At 46.8% G+C, this 23,423-nt stretch overlaps 1 protein-coding gene across 7 annotated transcripts in view; it reads left to right on the forward strand.

Annotated features, from left to right (window-relative positions):
• The window catches only part of PBRM1 (polybromo 1), a 65,824-nt gene extending 62,124 nt beyond the window's left edge, over nucleotides 1-3,700 (forward strand). For all 7 annotated transcript variants that reach the window (XM_069967120.1, XM_069967122.1, XM_069967121.1 and 4 more), the window contains 2 exons: nucleotides 1,247-1,463; nucleotides 3,158-3,700. In XM_069967120.1, the coding sequence (XP_069823221.1) occupies nucleotides 1,247-1,463; nucleotides 3,158-3,330 (390 nt within the window). In that variant the 3' untranslated portion in view covers nucleotides 3,331-3,700. The remainder of the gene's footprint in view (nucleotides 1-1,246; nucleotides 1,464-3,157) is intronic.
• Nucleotides 3,701-23,423: the final 19,723 nt, after the last annotated feature.

The following is a 23,423-nucleotide window of genomic DNA, read 5'->3' on the forward strand; positions in this document are numbered from 1 at the left end:
CCAGGAACAGATCATAAATGGCGGAACATGTAGAAAGGAAAGACTGAGACTTCTCCCTCAGTCTCTGCAAAAAAAAATATTTTGGCTTTATATTCAATAATGCAATTAAAAACCTGAATATGTGAACACCCCTTAGGTCTATGGCCAGCTGTACTTAAAGCGTAACTGTCATTTCAGGGTCATTTTTCTGAAAACATTAAATATCAACAGTACAAGCGATTTTAAGAAACTCCGTAATAGGTTTTATGTACTAAAAGAGTTTCCTTCTGTAGTGAAAAAGCAATCTCCCAGCCTCCCCCCTCACATCAAATGAAGCCGGATTTCTGTCTCCATTATGTGGCTATGGAGAGGGGAGGGGCTGTTAGGAGTGACTGAGCACGGAGCAGTCCTGCACAGCACAACACCCTGCAATCTTCTCTCAGTAAGTTCATAGATAAGCACTGACCTTTCTGACACCTGAATTTAGCGTTTTAGGTGCCCAGAGAGTCTACAAACAGCTGACCTTCATGTCACCTCTTCCTGCTCCCTCATCTCCCTCAGCCCCTCCCCCCTCCATAGGCTTACAATGGAGAGAGCAGAGCCCGTCTTCACTGGCTTCTCTGTAATGAAGACGTGTTTGCCTGATAATGCACAGATAAGAAGTCAGGGGGGGAGGCTGGGAGATTGCTTCTTGAGTACAGAAGGAGGCTTTTTTGGCTGATGAAACCTATTACAGAGTTTCTTAAAATCGCTTATACTACTGATTTCTGCAATAAAAAAAACATGACAGTTAAACTTTAAGTCGACCCTAGTCGATTAATTGATTCTGCAGATTATCAGTGTAATAGAGACAGCGATCATAGGCTGATCGTGTCTTTTATGCCTGCCTAAAACTATCTGCCGCCATGCATTGCTACATGTGATAGCGCAAGATAAACATTATACGTACCTCTCTATGCTATCCGGTGTTCTTCCAACTTCTGCCTGATTGCGCCGCTGAAGCTTCTACTTTGAAGTGACAGGCTGCTCAGCCAATCACTGGCCGTGGGAATGTTCCATCTTGGCCTGTGATTGGCTGAGCGGCCTGCCACTTCAAAGACAAGCTCTAAAGTTCCAGAGCGGCTGCGGGGAGTGGGCAGAAGCAAGGAGGACACCGGGGAGCAATATCAGCCCACTATCATTGTTGATGCCACAGTCTGTTAGTCAAAGTATTATCAGAAATTCCTCATATAATGTAAACTGCAGTCATTTTTCTTTTTTCTTACAGATGGGTCTTCTAGTCACATCAGGGCAGCAGGCACCGCCACCTTATCCAGGCCAGGTGCAAAATAGCCAGCCTGTAATGCAGCAGCCTTCCACCCCCATATTTGTCGCACCCCCTCCCAGGACTCAGAGGTTACTCCATTCTGAAGCCTACTTGAAATATATTGAAGGGTTAACAGCCGACTCTAACTGCATCAGCAAATGGGACCATACGTTGTCAGGTGAGATGCGAAACCAGGATCTCTTATGTTCAATGGTGAAGATCTTCACGCTTAGCTCTACAGATGTAGAACAGTTAAAGGGGTGTTCCAGAAAAAAAAAAGGTTTTTTTTAATCAACTGGTGTCAGAAAAATATACTGATTTGTAATTTATTTCTATTTAAAAATGTCACGTTTTCCAGTACTTATCAGCTGCTGTAAGTCCTGCAGGAAGTGGTGCATTCTTTCCGTTTGGCACAGTGCTCTCTGCTGCCACATCTGTCCAGAGCAGTAGTAAATCCTCATAGAAAACCTCTCAGGCTTGATCAGGAGGTATCAGAATGGGATATATTTCAAAAATTAGAATCAGCTTCCCTGAAAAGAGACATTGTTGTAAATGGCCCATGGTGATTAATTTAGTTAAAATATGGAAGAGATTGAAATCTATTCTAGGAATTGAAGGGTATTTAGATTGCACCTCCCTGTGCAAAAATAGGATGGTGGGTGGTATGGAATTGGGAGTCTTGGAGAAGTTAAAAAGGAAAGGGGTAAGGGGTATTAAGGATATAATGTTAGATGGTAAACTAAGAGTGGGACAGGATGATGGCAGAATATAATTTAGCTAGAACGGACTGGTTTGATTATGCGAGAGTGAGAAACATGATCTGTGCCACCCAGAAAATTAGTGCCCTGACTGAAACGTCAAATCCATTAATAGGGAAATTGAGAAATGAAGAGATAAATAAATCCTGTATAGCCTTCCTATATAAATATCTCCAATCCACAGATAAGATAGAGTTTAATAGCCAGAAAGGTTGGGAACAAGAGTTAGGGGGGATGATTGAATGGACAAATATTTATCATAATATAAAAAAGGTGTCAGTTTCAGGCAATCATCAAATGATACAATTCAACATTATTCACAGAATATATTATACACCGAGTTTTCTGTGTAAAATAAAAAAGAGGGATAATGATAGCTGTCCCAGATGTGGTATGGAGGAGGGGTTGTTTATCCACATGTTATGGAGTTGTAATAGGCTACAAGAGTTCTGGGAAACCGTTGTTGGGAGGGTATCCCAGATGGTTGGCATTGTAATAGAGAGAAATCCAACCTTGATTATTCTGGGCGACTCTACCTAGATCAAGGCCCCCAAAATAATAACCAATAAGGTGTTAAGATTGTTGTTCTATGCCAAGTTGATTATTAAGAAATTAAGAAAATTTTTAAGAAGATTATTAAGAAAATGGATGGCAGTGAATCCTCCGAGTTGGAAAGAATGGGAGAACTGTGTGCACAAATGTGAATAACAGTGCAGTGTTTCAGAGATAGGATAATACCAATATCACTTAATAGACCTGGATTAAAGATTAATGTATGGGTTTCTTCTCCTCTGCTCTCCTCTGAGATGGGTGGGTTATTATACAAGTAGGATGATGTGATATGGTATATTTATATGGTTATTATTGAGAAATTATAAATAAAAATTTATTAAAATAAAAAAAGAAAACCTCTCAGGCTCTGGACAGTTCCTCTTATGAACAGAGGTGGCAGCAGAGAGCACCCCTTTAACAAACACTTTTATTTAGTGTTCCACAGCCCATGTCTCTTCAGCTATTGCAGCTTGGTGAATATGACGTATATGTTGATTTGTGCAATTAGAGAATTAGGATAGATTAGGTCCAAATTCTTATAAACTTTTGTTTCCCATTTCAGCTCGGAGACGAGATGTCCACTTATCCAAAGAACAAGAGAGCCGGCTTCCTTCCCATTGGTTAAAGAGCAAAGGGGCCCACACCACCATGGCCAATGCACTGTGGCGTCTCCGGGATCTCATGCTCAGAGACACCTTAAACATCCGCCGGGCGTACAACTTTGAGAACGTCTAACCCTTCCCCACTGTTTGTTTTTCCCTCTTTCCTACCAAAATGTTTTCTTTTTTTGTGGAACAGTTGATGTTTTTAGTGACTGGAGGCCAAGATTTTTTATTGCATTTCTGTACATTGTGACCATTTTGATATGAGGACATTTTTAATAAGCTTATTTTCATTGTGTTGTATTTTCTTGTTATGTATTAAGTTGTCAAATACAACATTTTTACATATTTTCAGTTGTGTGTTTGGGGGTTTAGTGGCGATGATGCCGCTCATTGCTGGCCGTGTGGTTTGGTACTTTTTCTTTTTTTTTTTTTTAATTGTAATTGTGGGTTTGGCAGTACCACACACCGCCATTGTTTTAAATTAAACGTATTTGTCACTATGCTGCGGCCCGTGGTCTTTCTGTAGTTATGCACTGTATGTATTACTGTTTATTTTGGCTTTACGTGCATCACATTCTCAGCTCAGTTTATACACACACGGGTAATGGTATTTACCAGCATTGCCTTTATATCACAGGTGTCCAACTCCGGCCCTCCAGCTGTTGCAAAACTACAGTTCCCATCATGCCTGGACAGCTAGAGGGCCGTGAATTTGATAATTCTCACAATGAGTTGCTGAAAATTTTGATCTGGTGGAGTGAAATCAGTAGTGTTGAATGATATACACAAGAATTACTCAACGTTTTATTGGGGATTCAGAGTTAAGTGAGAAGCTACTGATGTAAGTCTAAACACATTGGGGGAAATTTATCATTGCGTTTGCGCAATTTTGACATGTGTTTGAACTCCACATAAAAACTTGTTTTCTATTAAAAGTTATATAGATGTGTCTATATAATGTATTACCATAGCTGGGTGGTTCTGCCACACTGGTAGCTGTTTGCTGTGCCAATTCACATTGTCTCCTGCTCCTACTGCTCTCCCCCGCTACAGCCCCCTATACTCACCTGATCCCGCCGGGTCCCGCTTCCTGATCCGATCAGGTCACTGAGATATCAGCCGCTGCAGCCCGGCGCACGCGCTGAGAGATGAGTCCAACACTCATAGAGAATGACGGAGAGTCCAGTGCGTTGGACAGGTTTCCTTTAAGGAGACAAATCTTCCATGCCTCTGTCTCACATTGTGTTTGCTGATGATGCAGACAGGGGGCAGGGCGTGATGTCACAGGATGCTTGGCTGCATCCCCCATGATCCACCATCTCTAACCGGCCAGAAGCAGGTGCAGCAACTCTGCAGTGAAATTAGGGGTGTGTACACACGTTGGAGTTTCATTGCAGTACTGCAGCGACATTGCAAAAATGATGCAGTCACACAATTAAATTATGCTAAACGACAGAGAGGATTAGAGCCGACGCTTACAATACCACCTGAAGAGAGAAAAAAAAGGCATTAAGGGTACAAATCCACACACCGTATACGCAGCAGATTTGATGGTTTAGATTTGATGCCGTGTTCATTTATTTAGATCTAATCTGCTGCGTATTTGCTGCGTATCGTAAATACGCTGCGTATACGGTGTGTGGGTTTATACCCTAACAGTATATCCCATGTAAGATAATATCAGACAAACTCCTTATTGTGGGGCTCAACTTCAAAGATTAAAGATGCTTGATCATAATATGTGCGTGGAGATAAAAAGAAAAAAAAATATTAAATTAAATTCAAAAAGTGCTTTACTTTATTCCAATAGCGTTACAGGTAGAGAATGCAGTGTGACGTGTGGTGTTACAGGTAGAGAATACAGCGTGCTGTGTGGTATTACAGGTAGAGAATACAGTGTGATGTGTGGTGTTACAGGTAGAGAATACAGCGTGCTGTGTGGTATTACAGGTAGAGAATACAGCGTGCTGTGTGGTGTTACAGGTAGAGAATACAGTGTGCTGTGTGGTGTTACAGGTAGAGAATACAGTGTGCTGTGTGGTGTTACAGGTAGAGAATACAGTGTGATGTGTGGTGTTACAGGTAGAGAATACAGCGTGCTGTGTGGTATTACAGGTAGAGAATACAGCGTGCTGTGTGGTGTTACAGGTAGAGAATACAGTGTGCTGTGTGGTGTTACAGGTAGAGAATACAGTGTGCTGTGTGGTGTTACAGGTAGAGAATACAGTGCCGTGTGGTGTTACAGGTAGAGAATACAGCATGCTGTGTGGTGTTACAGGTAGAGAATACAGAGTGCTATGTGGTGTTACAGGTAGAGAATACAGCGTGCTGTGTGGTGTTACAGGTAGAGAATACAGTGTGATGTGTGGTATTACAGGTAGAGAATACAGTGTGCTGTGTGGTGTTACAGGTAGAGAATACAGCGTGCTGTGTGGGGTTACAGGTAGAGAATACAGCGTGCTGTGTGGTGTTACAGGTAGAGAATACAGTGTGCTGTGTGGTGTTACAGGTAGAGAATACAGCGTGCTGTGTGGTGTTACAGGTAGAGAATACAGTGTGCTGTGTGGTGTTACAGGTAGAGAATACAGTGTGGTGTTACAGGTAGTAACAGAGTGCTGTGTGGTGTTACAGGTAGAGAATACAGTGTGCTGTGTGGTGTTACAGGTAGAGAATACAGCGTGCTGTGTGGTGTTACAGGTAGAGAATACAGTGCTGTGTGGTGTTACAGGTAGAGAATACAGCGTGGTGTTACAGGTAGTAACAGAGTGCTGTGTGGTGTTACAGGTAGAGATTACAGTGTGCTGTGTGGTGTTACAGGTAGAGATTACAGTGTGCTGTGTGGTGTTACAGGTAGAGAATGCAGCGTGCTGTGTGGTGTTACAGGTAGAGATTACAGTGTGCTGTGTGGTGTTACAGGTAGAGAATACAGTGTGGTGTTACAGGTAGAGAATACAGTGTGGTGTTACAGGTAGAGAATACAGTGTGGTGTTACAGGTAGAGAATACAGTGTGGTGTTACAGGTAGAGAATACAGAGTGCTGTGTGGGGTTACAGGTAGAGAATACAGCGTGCTGTGTGATGTTACAGGTAGAGAATACAGTGTGCTGTGTGGTGTTACAGGTAGAGATTACAGCCTGCTGTGTGGCGTTACAGGTAGAGAATACAGTGCTGTAAGGTGTAACAGGTAGAGAATACAGCGTGCTGTGTGGGTGGGACCACAAATGAAGTGATAAAGTACTGCAAATAATTCAGTAACAGAATAAAACTGCAATGTGTGAACACAGCCTAGATGTTCTGTAGCAGTTTTGGGCAGGGAATGGGCAAGGTGTGATGAACAACTGAGGCAAAGCATTGCATTCTGGAACTTGTAGTACTGTGTACAACTGCTCAACCAGGAAGTACAGCCACACAATACAGAACAAACCCCCCAAAACAAATGGATTTTCAAAACTGGAATAGATAGGTAAGTAATGCTATATGCTTCTGCAGAAGGTTCTTTCCCCTTTAACTACTTATCTCTTCTCACCCTATGACGGCACCCCTGGAGAGGACCACCTCCTCCCATTGGACAGGAAACCGGATCCCTGGATCTTTAAAAGAAGTGAAACGCCCCACCAGCACCAGTTAGGGTTTCCTGTCCCATGGAAGCAGGATCGTGAAGGTGGTTCCTGCACTCACTACTGAACAGATTAAGAAGCATAAGAATGGGGCACCCGACATCCCGATTGTGTAAGTCTACACGATTGGAACCGCTACTCCACCCGGGCTGCGGCCTGACGGGGGAGGGTAAATTTATTACCGTGGCACAGAAGGGTGTGCTGCATCAGCGCCGCGGCTGAGAGGGGGCGGGGCCAGCCAATCTCAGAAACTTGCCGCCAAGATTTAAAAAGAAGCAGGTGGTGATGTTCTTTTGAGTGCTCCTGGTGCTCTGAGAAGTAGTTTCTACTTCTAGTGTTTGCTGCTGCTGCTGCGGTTGTTGTACTCCTTTCCTAAGCTGTGGTCATGGAGTCAAAAGGCGCTGAGGCTTCTGAAAACATCCAACCTGAAAGTGCTGTGGTATGGTATGGGTAAGAGGGGTTATCCCCATCCATTTTCTTTGAGGCTGGGTTCACACTACGTATATTTCAGTCAGTATTGTGGTCCTCATATTGCAACCAAAACCAGGAGTGGATTAAAAACACAGAAAGGATCTGTTCACACAATGTTGAAATTGAGTGGATGGCCGCCATATAACAGTAAATAACGGCCATTATTTCAATATAACAGACGTTGTTTTAAAATAACAGCAAATATTTGGCGGCCATCCACTCAATTTCAACATTGTGTGAACAGAGCCTTTCTGTGTTTTTAATCCACTCCTGGTTTTGGTTGCAAAATGAGGACCACAATACTGACTGAAATATACGTAGTGGGAACCCAGCGTTAAAAGGTTTTTTTTTGTCATTGATTGGTATATTCCTATATTATGTTGTAGGAAGAGCCTAAGAAGACTCATTCCAAGAGTAAATAAGGGCTCATGTGGGTTTCTAGGTGAAAAATTGCAAGTACTATGGCCTTTTAAACACGAGGAGGAAAAAATGAAAACGCAAAAACGAAAATTGGCTCCGTCCTTAAAGAGGACCAATCACCTAAAAATCACTATCCCTATTATCAAAGGAAATCTCTCCCTAAGTCTATCTAAGAAGATACAGACTGCCTGTGCAGTCTGTATCTTATCCCTTTACCCAATTCTCTTGCTTGCTGAACGAAGGCCGGCGCCGCCATCTTGAATACGTCACTTGCGTTCCAGCGGTGAAACGCAAAGTGACGTCATCAAGATGGCGGCGCCCGGCCTTCCAGCACCGAACAAGAGGATCAGGTAAAGTATAAGCTACAGACTGTAAAGGCAGTCTATTTATGAAGATACAGACTGCCTTTGCAGTCTGTATCTTATACTTTACCTGTTCCTCTTGTTTGTTGCAGCAAGGCCGGCGCCGCCATCTTGATTACGTCGCGTGCGTTCCACCGCTGGAACGCAAGTGACATATTCAAGATGGCGGCGCCCGGCATCAGACTGCAACGGACAAGAGGATCAGATAAAGTATAAGATACAGACTGCAAAGGCAGTCTGTATCTTCATAAATAGACAAAATGAAGATACAGACTGCTGTTGCAGTCTGTATCTTATACTATACCTGTTCCTCTTGTTCGGCCCGGCCGCCGCCATCTTGATTAGGCTACTTGTGTTCCACCACTGGAACGCAAATGACGTAATCAAGATGGCGGCGGCCGGCATTGCTGCCGCTGTGGATGACGGGAGCTTCCTGTCTCGAGCCGGCTCTTTTGAAAAGAGCCGGCGTGAGACAGTGAATTGAAAAGTGAAAAAAACAAAAACGCGGCCGAAAAAATAAATAAAAGTATTTACAAATGTTAATAAAATAAATAATTACATTGAATTAGAAAATAAAAAAAATTTAAATTTCTTCCGTGATTGGTTCTCTTTAAGAGGTTAAACAAGGTTCCCTCATACAAAAAAATTTGAATAGATTCTATTTCTACTGCCAGTCTTAATTTATCGGAGAATTGTTTATGGCCATTATTGACCTCAGGGACGGCTATTACCATATCCCAGTACATTCGGAACATCAGAAGTTTTTAAGGGTGGCGGTACATATGGATGGGTCAGTTCAACATTTCCAATATGCTGCAATGCCATACTGTATCTCCCAGGCTTCTAGAAGTTTTAAAGAGAACCAATCGCCTAAAATTCACTATCCCTATTATCAAAGGTCCTCTCTCCCTAAGTCTATCTATGAAGATACAGACTGCCTTTGCAGTCTGTATCTTATTCTTTACCTAATTCTTCCTCTTCTGTGAAGTAATGCCGGGCGCCGCCATCTTGATGACGTCACACTGGAACGCACCACTGGAACGCAATTGACGTCATCAAGATGGCAACGGCCAGCATTAATGCACCGGAACAAAGGAGCAGGTAAAGTATAAGATACAGACTGCAAAGGCAGTCTGTATCTTTATGAAGTCTATTTATGAAGATACAGACTGCATTTGCAGTCTGTATCTTATACTTTACCTGCTCCTTTGTTCCGGTGCATTAATGCCGGCCGCCGCCATCTTGATGACGTCACATGCGTTCCAGCGGTGCGTTCCAGCGTGACGTCAACAAGATGGCGGCGGCCGCCATTACTGCACCGGAACAAAGGAGCAGGTAAAGTATTAGATACAGACTGCAAAAGCAGTCTGTATCTTCATTTTGTCTATTTATAAAGATACAGCCTGCCTTTGCAGTCTGTATCTTATACTTTACCTGATCCTCTTGTTCGGTGCAGTAAGGCCGGCGCCGCCATCTTGATTACGCTACTTGCGTTTCACCGCTGGAACGCAAGTGACGTAATCAAGATGGCGGCGCCCGGCCTTCCTCCACCGAACAAGAGGATCAGGTAAAGTATAAGATACAGACTGCAAAGGCAGTCTGTATCTTCATTTTGTCTATTTATGAAGACACAGACTGCCTTTGCAGTCTGTATCTTATACTTAACTTGATCCTCTGGTCCGCTGTAGCATGGTCGGGCGCCGCCATCTTGATTTAGTCTCTTGCGTTCCAGCGGTGGAACGCAAGTGACGTCATTAAGATGGCGGCGCCCGGCCTTGCCGCTCTGCATGACGGGAGCTTCCTGTCTCGCGCGGCTCTTTTAAAAAGAGCCAGCGCGAGACAGGAAAGTAAAAAGTAAATATTTTAAAAACGCAACCAAAAAAATAATCAATTATATTTACAAATATTAATAAAATAATGAAATACATCTAATTAGGGGAAAAAAAAAATTTGATTATCATCCATGATTGGTTCTCTTTAAGTCATGGAGGAGGTTATAACTCATATTAGAGAAAGGAAGGTTATCATTAGAGATGAGCGAATAGTGAAATATTCAAATGGATTCGATTCAAATAGCTCCTGATATTCGACTATTCAATCGAATATCGAATCCCAATACAGTCTATGGGAGAAAAGTCCTTGGGACCTGGAAATCAAGATTCGACGAATTGGAGGTCACCAAGTCCAAGACATCTTTAGAAAGTGATGCAAACACCTCTGGAATGCATCTGGGAAAGCAGGGAAGCAGTATTACAGGAATCGGTATTACCGGGGTTAGCGATCCCCGGCAATAATGCCGTTTCCTGTAATAGTTAATAATTAATAAAACAAAGTTTCGTTCTAAAAAAGTTTTGTTTTTCAAATTTTCGTTGTTCAATAGCTTAATTCAAACAAATCCATGCTTTTGCAATTAAATATACTGTTAATTAAAAATAAATATATAAATAAATATGTATATTTATTTACAGTATATTTAATTGCAAAAGTATGTATTCGTTTTAATTAAGCTATTGAACAATGAAAATAACTTTATCAGAACGAAAATGTGTTTTATTAATTAAATATTAACTATTACAGGAAGCTCTATTATTGCCGGCAAAACCTATTGCCGGTAATACAGCTGAATGTAATAATTAATACTTTACTTTAATTAAAACAGCAAATGTTTCTTCTAATGATGCTATTTTTTTATCACAATAGCAGCATTAAAAGAAACATTTAGATTTATATGTCCGCTCAGCTGATTGGCTGAGCGGACATATAAAGAGCTGGAGCCGGCACACTGAGCTCAGTGTGACTGCGACCGGCGAAGAGAGAAGATAGAACACATCGGAGGGTAAGTAGAAAGCTCTCCCCCCCTGCACTACACCCATCCCAGCAAGGAAGGGGGTCACTTAACCCCTTCCTTGCTGGTATGAGTGCAGTCTGACATGAGTCTGGCCCCCAAGGGGTTAAGTGGGGACCCTTACTTAACCACCTGGGGGCCAGATTGTTCAGTATGGCACCCAAAAGGTTAAGGGAGATGCAATACATCCTCCCTTAACCCCTTGGGTGCCAGACTGTAAGCAGCGATCTGTAAAGATGCTGCATACTGTAAGGTGCACAACACTGCTCACAATGATGGGTGTTGTGCTCCTGTTTGTGTGTGTTTTTTTTGTGTTTTTCTCCCTTTTTGTTTTTCAGATATTGGTATCCTGTGGATTATGGCGGATTCCGTGGACTACATCGATGATCAGCGGTTGTTGGGATTTTTTTTTTATAAAATGGTCAACAAGGGGTGTTGGGGTGTGATTATATGAATAAAAAATATTTTTCACTTGTGTCGTGTCTTTATTTCTTTACTATATAGACTTAGTAGTGAAAGCCGTCGGAATCCATTACTAAGTCAGGGCTTAGTGTTAACCGGTATAAAATGGCTAACACTACCCCCCCCCCCCCCCCCATTGGTCCCGGAGTGTCAAAATTGGCGCTCCTGGATTGGATGGCAGCAGGCTGGTAATATTAAGGCTGGAAATCGCCAAAAACAATGGCTCTATTTCCACCCTGGTGTTACTAGGCTGGTTATGAAAATAGGGGGGACCCTATGCGTTTTTTTTTCATTTATTTATTTATTTAAAAAAAAAAACGTGTAGGGTTCCCCCTATTTTCATAACCAGCCTATTAAAAACCAAGCAACAGCAGCCTGGTAACACCAGGGTGGGAAGAGCCATTGGTTTTAGCACTCCTGCTGGCGATATATGTTCATTTTTCTTTCTTTTTTAAATATGTGCACCCGCTGCATAGTTATTGGTCCAAAAAGGAGTCAGGGAAGGTGGGAGGAGCATTGAATTCTTACTGCGTATTGGGTCGGATGTATAGTCGGATATGTAGTATTCGATTGATTACCCCGAGTACTACTCGCTCATCTCTAATCCTGTTCATTCTGGGTCTCTTCTATGGAATAAGCCCCCATTTTACTCCCTATATTCCATTTATTCTAGGTGTACCTTGCACAGGTAAGGTATCACACAGCAGTATCATCGGTATCCAGGGCCGGCGTTAGGGGGGGGCAAGCAGGGCAAATGCCCAGGGCCCCCAACCCCCAGGGGCCCCCTACCGCAGTTCCAGTGGAGAGGAGAGCACAGACAGCGTCCTCCAGCGTCTGGGAGTGATCCCTGGCTGCTGCTATCAGGGGTCATGCAGAGGCTGCAGGACGCTGGGCTCCGTGTCTGCTCCCCCTCCCCCTCCCCCTCCCTCCAGCTCCTCTTACTGCACCTGACTTCCTGCTCTGGTGTGGAGCTGTCGGGACGATGGAGGAGAGGGCTGCCAGGTGAGGATGACAGCCTGCTGCTGCAAGGAACATGAGGGGGATTCACCACTACAACCAGCATGCTAGAGGGAGTAAGTATGCTGTATATGTAGTGTGTAATGTGTATGAATGTAAGTGTATAATGGATAAATGTAGTGTGTGTTACATGTCCTGTGTATAGTGTGTGGACTGGATGGTTTGTATCTGTATAATGTGTTTTCATGGGTGTGTGAGTGTGTGTGTGTGTGTGTATATATATATATATATATATATATATATATATATATATAATGGTGTGTGTGTGTGTGTGTATATATATATATATATATATATATATATATATATATATATATATATATATATATAATGGTGTGTGTGTATTAGCACTGCTAACTCCAAGTGTTGAGGTGAATAGACTGTATATAGGAGCTGCAGCCATTCTCCGGCCTCATCAGTCCTATGTAATTGCTGCAGCTCCTATGTATAGTGTATGATGACATCACTAAGGCAATACGGTGTATTTTATTGAGAAAAAAATAAGGTGGTATTCAGTCTTTAGGTGGTGGTCACTGTATGGCGGTAATATTGGTCTGTATATAGTGTCAGTATGCAGTGGTCACTCTTTGGCATTAATATTGGTCTGTATATAGCGTATATATATACACTCATTACTGCCATAGATTGACTACCACATAATGACACTATATACAGACCAATATTACCGCCATACAGTGACCACCACAAAATGACTCTATATACACACTATATACAGACCAATAGTACAACCATAGAGTGATCGCCCACATAATATTGGTCTGTATATAGTGTGTATATAGAGTCATTATACAGGGGTCAGTCTATGGCAGTAATTTTGGTCTGTATATAGAGTCATTATGCAGTGGTCACTATGGCAGTAATATTGGTCTGTATATAGTGTCATTATGCAGTGGTCACTCTTTGGCATTAATATTGGTCTGTATATAGCGTATATATAGAGTCATTATTGCCATAGATTGACTACCACATAATGACACTATATACAGTACAGCCACAGTACAGTACATATAGTACAGCCATAGAGTGATCGCCACATAATATTGGTCTGCATACAGTGTCATACCTCCCAACTTTTGCTGAGAGGAAAGAGGGACAGTCGCGGCAATTCAAAACGCCCCTAAAGCCACGCCCTCCCCATAACCACGCCCCCATAGCCACGTCACCTATTACCATTATGTAAAAAACAAATATCACCACATCTTCACCACATAGTGACTTATACCCCCATACCATTACTACACAACATCCACTATACACAGATCAGTATCTCCACTACACTGAGAGCAGGGGAAGGAGGGGGGGACAAGCACAGGGGGCACTGAGAACAGGGGAAGGAGGAGGGGGGGACAAGCACAGGGGGCACTGAGAGCAGGGGAAGGAGGGGGGGGACAAGCACAGGGGGCACTGAGAGCAGGGGAAGGAGGAGGGGGGGAAAAGCACAGGGGAAGGAGGGGGGGACAAGCACAGGGGGGCACTGAGAGCAGGGGAAGGAGGAGGGGGGACAAGCACAGGGGGCACTGAGAGCAGGGGAAGAAGGAGGGGGGACAAGCACAGGGGGCACTGAGAGCAGGGGAAGGAGGGGGGGGGACAAGCACAGGGGGCACTGAGAGCAGGGGAAGGAGGGGGGGACAAGCACAGGGGGGCACTGAGAGCAGGGGAAGGAGGGGGGACAAGCACAGGGGGCACTGAGAGCAGGGGAAGGAGGGGGACAAGCACAGGGGGCACTGAGAGCAGGGGAAGGAGGAGGGGGGGACAAGCACAGGGGGCACTGAGAGCAGGGGAAGGAGGAGGGGGGGACAAGCACAGGGGGCACTGAGAGCAGGGGATGGAGGGGGGACAAGCACAGGGGGGCACTGAGAGCAGGGGAAGGAGGAGGGGGGGACAAGCACAGGGGGCACTGAGAGCAGGGGAAGGAGGGGGGGGACAAGCACAGGGGGGCACTGAGAGCAGGGGAAGGAGGGGGGACAAGCACAGGGGGCACTGAGAGCAGGGGAAGAAGGAGGGGGGGGACAAGCACAGGGGGGCACTGAGAGCAGGGGAAGGAGGGGGGACAAGCACAGGGGGCACTGAGAGCAGGGGAAGGAGGAGGGGGGGACAAGCACAGGGGGCACTGAGAGCAGGGGAAGGAGGGGGGGGGACAAGCACAGGGGGCACTGAGAGCAGGGGAAGGAGGAGGGGGGACAAGCACAGGGGAAGGAGGGGGGGACAAGCACAGGGGGGCACTGAGAGCAGGGGAAGGAGGAGGGGGGGACAAGCACAGGGGGCACTGAGAGCAGGGGAAGGAGGGGGGGGACAAGCACAGGGGGGCACTGAGAGCAGGGGAAGGAGGGGGGACAAGCACAGGGGGCACTGAGAGCAGGGGAAGGAGGGGGGACAAGCACAGGGGGCACTGAGAGCAGGGGAAGTAGGAGGGGGGGGACAAGCACAGGGGGCACTGAGAGCAGGGGAAGGAGGAGGGGGGGACAAGCACAGGGGGCACTGAGAGCAGGGGAAGGAGGGGGGACAAGCACAGGGGGGCACTGAGAGCAGGGGAAGGAGGAGGGGGGGACAAGCACAGGGGGCACAGAGAGCAGGGGAAAAAGGGGGGGACAAGCACAGGGGGGCACTGAGAGCAGGGGAAGGAGGGGGGGGACAAGCACAGGGGGCACTGAGAGCAGGGGAAGGAGGGGGGGGACAAGCACAGGGGGCACTGAGAGCAGGGGAAGGAGGGGGGGACAAGCACAGGGGGCACTAAGAGCAGGGGAAGGAGGAGGGGGGACAAGCACAGGGGGCACTGAGAGCAGGGGAAGGAGGAGGGGGGGACAAGCACAGGGGGCACTGAGAGCAGGGGAAGGAGGAGGGGGGGACAAGCACAGGGGAAGGAGGGGGGGACAAGCACAGGGGGGCAGTGAGAGCAGGGGAAGGAGGAGGGGGGGGCAAGCACAGGGGGCACTGAGAGCAGGGGAAGGAGGGGGGACAAGCACAGGGGGGCACTGAGAGCAGGGGAAGGAGGAGGGGGGGACAAGCACAGAGGGCACTGAGAGCAGGGGAAGGAGGAGGGGGGGACAAGCACAGGGGGCACTGAGAGCAGGGGAAGGAGGAGGGGGGGACAAGCACAGGGGGGCACTGAGAGCAGGGGAAGGAGGAGGGGGGGACAAGCACAGGGGGCACTGAGAGCAGGGGAAGGAGGAGGGGGACAAGCACAGGGGGCACTGAGAGCAGGGGAAGGAGGGGGGACAAGCACAGAGGGGCACTGAGAGCAGGGGAAGGAGGAGGGGGGGACAAGCACAGGGGGCACTGAGAGCAGGGGAAGGGGGAGGGGGGGACAAGCACAGGGGGCACTGAGAGCAGGGGAAGGAGGAGGGGGGACAAGCACAGGGGGCACTGAGAGCAGGGGAAGGAGGGGGGGACAAGCACAGGGGGCACTGAGAGCAGGGGAAGGAGGGGGGACAAGAACAGGGGGGCACTGAGAGCAGGGGAAGGAGGAGGGGGGACAAGCACAGGGGGCACTGAGAGCAGGGGAAGGAGGAGGGGGGGACAAGCACAGGGGGCACTGAGAGCAGGGGAAGGAGGGGGGACAAGCACAGGGGGCACTGAGAGCAGGGGAAGGAGGAGGGGGGGACAAGCACAGAGGGCACTGAGAGCAGGGGAAGGAGGGGGGACAAGCACAGGGGGGCACTGAGAGCAGGGGAAGGAGGAGGGGGGGACAAGCACAGGGGGCACTGAGAGCAGGGGAAGGAGGAGGGGGGGACAAGCACAGGGGGCACTGAGAGCAGGGGAAGGATGAGGGGGGGGACAAGCACAGGGGGCACTGAGAGCAGGGGAAGGAGGGGGGGATAAGCACAGGGGGCACTGAGAGCAGGGGAAGGAGGAGGGGGGATAAGCACCAGGTACAGCTGAGGGACACCTGACAGAACCCCCAGACACCCCCTCCCCGGAGCACTCACCACTGCTCTTCTCTCCCTGGTGATGCAGGTCATGTGTTCTGCCCCCTTCCTGGACCCCGGCAGTCTCCTCCTCCGGCACCAGCTCTCACTGCCAGGTATTGATACTGTATAGGGGGCGCACCACAGAGCTGTGATAATCCAGCCCTGGCAGGAGCTATGGGGGGAGCGCGGCCTCTTGTGGCCGGAGGCAGAATGACGCCTTCGGCCACAAGAGTCTTTGCAGAGCAGGAAGCTTATATCTCCTGCTCTGCCAGTGTAAGTGAGGTGCGGGGGGGGGGCGGCGGGACACATGGGGGCTGTACCGGGACGGAGGGACATGACCCCAAAATCGGGACTGTCCCTCCGAATCCGGGACAGTTGGGAGGTATGCAGTGTATATAGAGTCATTATACAGGGGTCAGTCTATGGCAGTAATATTGGTCTGTATATAGAGTAATTATGCAGTGGTCACTCTATGGCGGTAATATTGGTCTGTATATAGAGTGTATATAAAGTCATTATACAGGGGTCAGCCTATGGCAATAATATTGGTCTGTATATAGCGTATATAGCGTAGAGTCATTACTGCCATAGATTGACTGCCACATAATGACTCTATATATACACTATATACACCAATAGTACAGCCATAGGGTGACAGCCACATAATATTGGTCTGTATACAGTGTATATACAGTCATTTATTATACAGTGGTCAGTCTATAGCGGTAATATTGGTCTGTATATAGTGTATATAGAGTCATTATGCGGTGGTCACTCTATGGCGGTAATATTGGTCTGTATATAGTGTATATAGAGTCATTATGGGGCGGTCACTTTTATGGTGGTAATATTGGCCTATATATAGTGTGTTTTCTTCAATAACGGTATGGAGGTAATATTTGGTCCTGATTATAGTGATTTTTTTAAATTTATTTTTTTAAAGCAATTCATATAAATAGTTCTTGTATTTACACCACTAGCGGGCAGTCCTGACATTTAGCGGCATTCCTGGCATGTAGGGGCAGTCCTGGCATTTAGCGGCATTCCTGGCATTTAGCGGCAGTCCTGGCATGTAGGGGCAGTCCTGGCATTTAGCGGCATTCCTGGCATTTAGCGGCAGTCCTGGCATGTAGGGGCAGTCCTGGCATGTAGTGGCAGTCCCAGAATGTAGCGGCGGTCCTGACATGTAGGGGCAGTCCCGACATGTAGGGGCGGTCCCGACATGTAAGGGCGGTCCCGACATGTAGTGGCGGTCCCGACATGTAGTGGCGGTCCCGACATGTAGCTGCGGTCCCGGCATGTAGCGGTAGTCCTGACATGTAGCGGCATGTAAACTTCTGAACTGAGTAAGGGCCCTAATACATGGAGCGAAAATTGTCCGAATCAGGACGCTATCGCTCTGTGAGGACACTGGGGAACATGATCAGGTAGTATATATCACAGACAAGGCCTGAGGACACCGGGGAACATGATCAGGTAGTATATATCACAGACATGGCCTGAGCACACCGGGGAACGTGATCAGGTAGTATATATCACAGACATGGCCTGAGGACACCGGGGAACATGATCAGGTAGTATATATATCTTTATTGTATACTATATACAGCAAGGATTGCACACACATCACTAATGATATACTGTATATATACACATAGGGGGAGATTTATCAAACATAGTGTAAAGTGAAACTGGCGCAGTTGCCCGTAGCAACCAATCAGATTCCACCTTACATTACTCAGATTCTAAGTAGGTGGAATCTGATTGGTTGCTAGGGGCAACTGAGCCAATTCTTCTTTACACCAGTTTGATAAATCTCCTCCATAGCTTTTGCTGTAGTAGGCTCTCTAAGCAAGCTCCATTCTACCAGATTGGCGCTCACTTCTGCAGAATATCAGGCCGTGTAATACGGCCTTAAAAGTGGCCGTATGCTTCCAATAACTGCTGGCTGAACATTCCTTCAGCTGACAATTATCTCTCCCATCTGGTCCCGTCCTCCCCATACATAGAAATTTGGCACATGAGAGGGTAAAGCCATAGCCATACAGATCTGATGGCGGCTTATCTCTCTTAGAACAAAGAGGTTGGGCATTGATTTTCCATCAAGCTTGATCCCCTATGTCCACTGATATCATCTGTCAGAGGACTGTCCAGAGAGCCCCATACACCTTACACTGATGGCCGAACCCACCAGGAGCAACAGGTACCACCAACAAAAGAGTAAAATGTATGGGGACCTTAAATTGTTGCTAAAATATTTCAGCATTTGGGGCCCCACCTTTAACTTTGCCCAGGGCCACATCTAGTCTAAAACCGGCCCTGTTCACACATGCAGATTTTCAGCTACAGATCTGCAACAAAGCAGTCTATAGAATATGTGCATGTGTGAACATTAGTGATGCACCAAAATAATAATGCTACTATCGATATTTCGGGCAAAAAAAAAAAACGGTTCGGTACCAGGATTTCCTGGTATTCCATACTTTATGTTAAAAGGAACCTGTCACCCAGGACGTGGAACATGTCCCTGTCGGAAGTGGTGCTCGCGCTTCAGAGATGAGTCTGATGCCCATAGAGAATGACGGCTCCATTAATTTTCTATGGGCATCGGACTCATCTCTGCTGATTAGCATAAAGCGTGCGCTTAGCTTCGGGCGCCGATATCTCTGTCCCGGGACCGATTCTAGGAGGGGGACTTGCAGGAAAGGGTAAGTATCCGGGGCTGCACCAGGGGGTTGGGTAGGCTCTGCGCTGCAATGCCGGGTGACAGGTTCCCTTTAAGCTGCATAATAGTGCAGTTTAACAAAGTATAGCACAAAGGCTAGCTGAGTGCCAGCCATGTTCTCTGTGCCGCCCCCTGGTGTCACCTTCTTACCCCGCACACTGTCAGCTCCTGGCGGCACCAAATTCAAATAGCCGACACATAGCGACCGCTTGTGCCGGCTGTTTTACAGTGTACATGCCGCTGTCACACCTGACAGCGGCATTTTACCCCTCCATATACAGCAGGAGTGTGCTGCATATGGAGTGGCCCATTATGCACGTCCAATGTGAGAAACAAGATGTCACCACCAGAAGGGCCGAGTTACATCACTACTTTTCTATGGACATTGTCCAGACCTGTGAAGTCTCTTCTACCTGCCTGCAACCGGAATCTGCTGTAGATATTACCTGCACAAATCCGTCCCATGTGGATTTTCCCCATCCGCTCAGGTCATCAGGAATGAGGTCAGACCGAGACCTGCGTCTGTATTAAATTGTGCAGTAAATATGGTCACGTAAAAGAGCCAGGTCTGTGGTGGCGGCCATTATTAGCTCCGCTTTATAGGTGCTCAGTTTTCCTGGAAAAGTCGCACCAGACCTTTCTTTTTTTCCACATGTTTTTATTAACTTTTTAGACAACAATGGATAGGGTAGAGGAGGGGGTGGGGGAACAGGTAAGGGGGAAAGGAAAGGAACTGGGTGGGGGGCGTGGCACAGGTTGCCAAAAATAATAGATACATCGACCAGTAACATACAGTAGTCATACAGAGCACATTCATGAGCCAGCAACAGTGCAATGTCAAACTTATAAACCAGTTTTGTACATTGTGCCAAGTTTGGGGAGTTGTAGTGAAGACGGCAGTTCGAGATAATGTGTCTTAAGTATAATTCTGCCACCCCCAGGGAGGCTAACAAGAAGTGTTACAAACTGTCAACCAAACAAAAACAGAGAATCAAGAAAATGCAGGCCAAGCAGTGTGGGAGCAACAATAAGGGCGCGAGCCGCCCTCCAAGGCATTGAGAACAGAGAGAGTAATGGATAACAGCAGTCGAGCACCAACCAGGTCTTATCAAACAGGGGGGCTGGACGAGAGTGATTGTTCCAAGTACCAAGTGGTATGTTGGAATGTGGTCCGTAATTTCTGTTGTATTCTGGTGGGCATAATTTGGATAAAGGAGTCCCAAAGTAGAAAAAAGGCTTTGACTTCAGACTCTTTGTGTAGGGCGGCTTCCACCCAATCCATTCTAAAAAGAAAAGTTAGCTTTTGTAGAAAAAGCCGCAGGGATGGGGGGGTCGGGGAGAGCCACTCTTGCAATATTGATTTCCTGGCAGCCGCGGATACCATGAAGAGAAGTTTTTTGGCTTCCCTTGAGCAGGGCTGGGCGGTGTAATCTATGTGACCGAAGATGGCCCATTCAGGAGTTAGGGGCACATGGTTTAGCAAATTAGCGCATGCAAAGTCTCTAATTTGTTTCCAGAAGACCTGGATTTCCGAACAGTCCCAAAAACAGTGATAAAGGTCGGCATTAGGGGCCTGACATCTGGGGCACGCGGACGACGGAATACGTCCCATTATGTAGTTTCGGTGTGGAGATATATACGCCCTATGTGTAATTTTAACTGCCATATCCCAATAGGATGCAGCAGGAAGGATTTTTTTTGCCCTGTACAATGTATCCACCAAATCCGAAGAGGTGAGGTGGGGCATGTGTTGCAGCCATTTGGAGAGGCCATGTGGAGAGGTAGAGTAGTCGAGATTGGGGCGTAAAAAGGTATAGTAGTGAGAGACAAGTTGTGAGGCGTTTTTGGTTTTTACCATGAGATTGACTGTGAGGTCCTCCTTGTCTTGTGGCTTTATTATGTGTAGTATGTTCCTTGCATAACTGGTAGCCTGCAAGAACGGAAAGAAGGCAGAAGAGGGAAGGGCAAATTTGGCTTGCGCCTCAGTGAAGGACAGAGTAGAAGTTAGTGCAGGAGAGAGTATGTCTAAAACTTTAGTTATGTTATGATGGGATTGCCAGGTGGAAAATATGTGTGCTGGTTTTCCGTCCTGGAAGTTGGGATTACCTAGGAAGGGGAGCAGCAAGGACGTGTGTACGGGTAGGTCAGAGAGCCTACGGACAGCCTGCCAGGCCTTTATGGGTGGGAAAAGCAGCGGATTGCGCCTGATGCTTTCGGGAAGTTGGTCAGGCGGAGCATGTAACACGTTGAGTAGCGAGTGTGGGGCCACGAAGTTACCTTCTATGTCGTGGGATGTATAACAGGAGAGGCCATGGGTCCAGTCTCTGACTATGCGCAAGAGAGCAGCTAGGTTGTAGTTTCTGAGATTAGGGAAGTTAAGGCCACCATTATATTTTGTTTGCTCTAGATATCGCATGGCTATTCTAGGAGGAGCATTGTTCCATATGAAACGTCTATATGTCGCTGTTATTAGTTTGATGTCAGACTGTTTGAGGTATAAAGAGAGGGATTGCATGATGTAGAGAAGCTTGGGGAAGGCGATCATTTTGATTAAGTTGGCTCTTCCCGAGAAGGATAAAGTAAAGGATTCCCAGGGTTGTAATAAAGTTTTGAGATGAGTGTGGTATTGTTTGATGTTAGTGGCATACAGGCTGTCGGGGTTTCTGGTGATGAGGACTCCTAGATATTTTATGTGGGAACGTGCCCACTTTATGTTGTGTTCTGTAGCCCAGGTTGGGGCCGAAGGGCCCTTTAGAATTAAAGCCTCGGACTTGTCCAGGTTTAAAGTAAAGCCAGAGATACTCCCATACTGGGTTATAAGCTGCAGGACGTGACCTAGCGTGTGTCTAGGGTTGCGAATAAATAACAATAAGTCATCTGCAAATGCCGATACTCTTATTTCCCTAGAGCCCACTTGAATACCCTGGTGGGAGGAGTTTGTGTGTAATAAACGAAGAAGGGGGTCTATGGAAAGGTTGAATAAAAGAGGGGACAGGGGGCAGCCCTGACTGGTACCACGGTATAGTGAGATCTGTGTGGAGTTGAGTCCATTTATTGTAAAGCATGTCTGGGCATCCATCTGGAGACAGCGCAGAAAGGAGAGAAAAACAGCTCCGCAGTTGCGATATCCAAGTGATATCTCTAAGAACTTCCAAGAGACCATGTCAAATGCCTTTTCGGCGTCAAGACTCAGAAGGAGAGTTTGTGGTGAATCTCGGGATTGTGCTGCAACAGTTGCCGCCATCGCCAGACGGATGCCCTTTGCAGAGTGCCTATTGTGCATAAATCCTATTTGGGAGTCAGTCAAAAGTGAGGGGAGAATTAGTTGTAAACGGTTAGCTATGATTTTGGTTAGAATTTTATAATCCTGATTGAGCAACGAGATGGGCCGATAGGATTGTACGAGTTGAGGGTCTCTGTTTGGTTTAGGGATGAGGACCGTACGGGATTCGTGGAACTGGGGGACTTGCATGTTTTCTATATATATTGCGTTGTATAAGGAAAGAAGGGTAGGTTTAATATGCGGGAGTAAAATTTTGTAGTATTCTCCTGGCAGACCGTCTGGGCCGGGGGACTTCTGGGAAGGAAGGCTACTTATCACGGATGTTAATTCTAATTCGGTGATGGGAGTGGATAGTGCCTCACGTTGGTCTGGGGTCAGTTTAGGGGGGTCGACTTTGTGTAAAAAGGACCATGCTGCTTCGGAGTCGTGGGCTGACGCCGTGTATAATGTGGAATAGTAGTCAGTGAATGCCTTGTGGATGTCTCCAGGACTTGTTGCATATGTGCCTGCGCCTGAGGACCTTAGTTTGAGGATAGTATGTTTCGGTTTTTGGGGTTTAGTAAGGTTGGCCAGGAGTCTCCCTGCTTTATTCCCAAAGCGGTGGAATTTGTTTTTATAGGAGTCTATGGACCATTGAGCTTGGCCCAAGAGGTAGGCATCAAGGAGACGTCTAGTCTCTAAGTATCGTTCCTTTGACTCTGGTGTGTTAGTGAGGAGATGGGCGGTGTGGGCAGTGACCAGTTCTGTGTTCAGAATGTCAAATTTTTCTAATTGCTTCTTTTTCCTATGAGAGACATATGCTATGATCTGCCCTCGCAGGACAGGCTTAGAGGCCCTCCACAAGAGACTAGGGTCGTCCGCGTGCTCCAGATTGTCGTCCACATAGTTCGCCCACCCCTGCGTTAAAAAGGCCCTAAAATCATCGGAGTCTGAAAGATAAGAGGGGAAGCGCCAGTTTCTACTGGTGCGTGTAATTATGCCAAGGTCTAAGGTCAGCGTTATTGGTGCATGATCTGAGATTATGATAGGGTGTATCTTGGCATCCAGGACGAGGGGGAATAGAGGGGTAGAAACCAAAAAGTTGTCTATTCTG

This window comes from Dendropsophus ebraccatus, chromosome 4, assembly GCF_027789765.1.
Source record: "Dendropsophus ebraccatus isolate aDenEbr1 chromosome 4, aDenEbr1.pat, whole genome shotgun sequence".
In the NCBI taxonomy this organism is placed as follows: domain Eukaryota; kingdom Metazoa; phylum Chordata; class Amphibia; order Anura; family Hylidae; genus Dendropsophus; species Dendropsophus ebraccatus.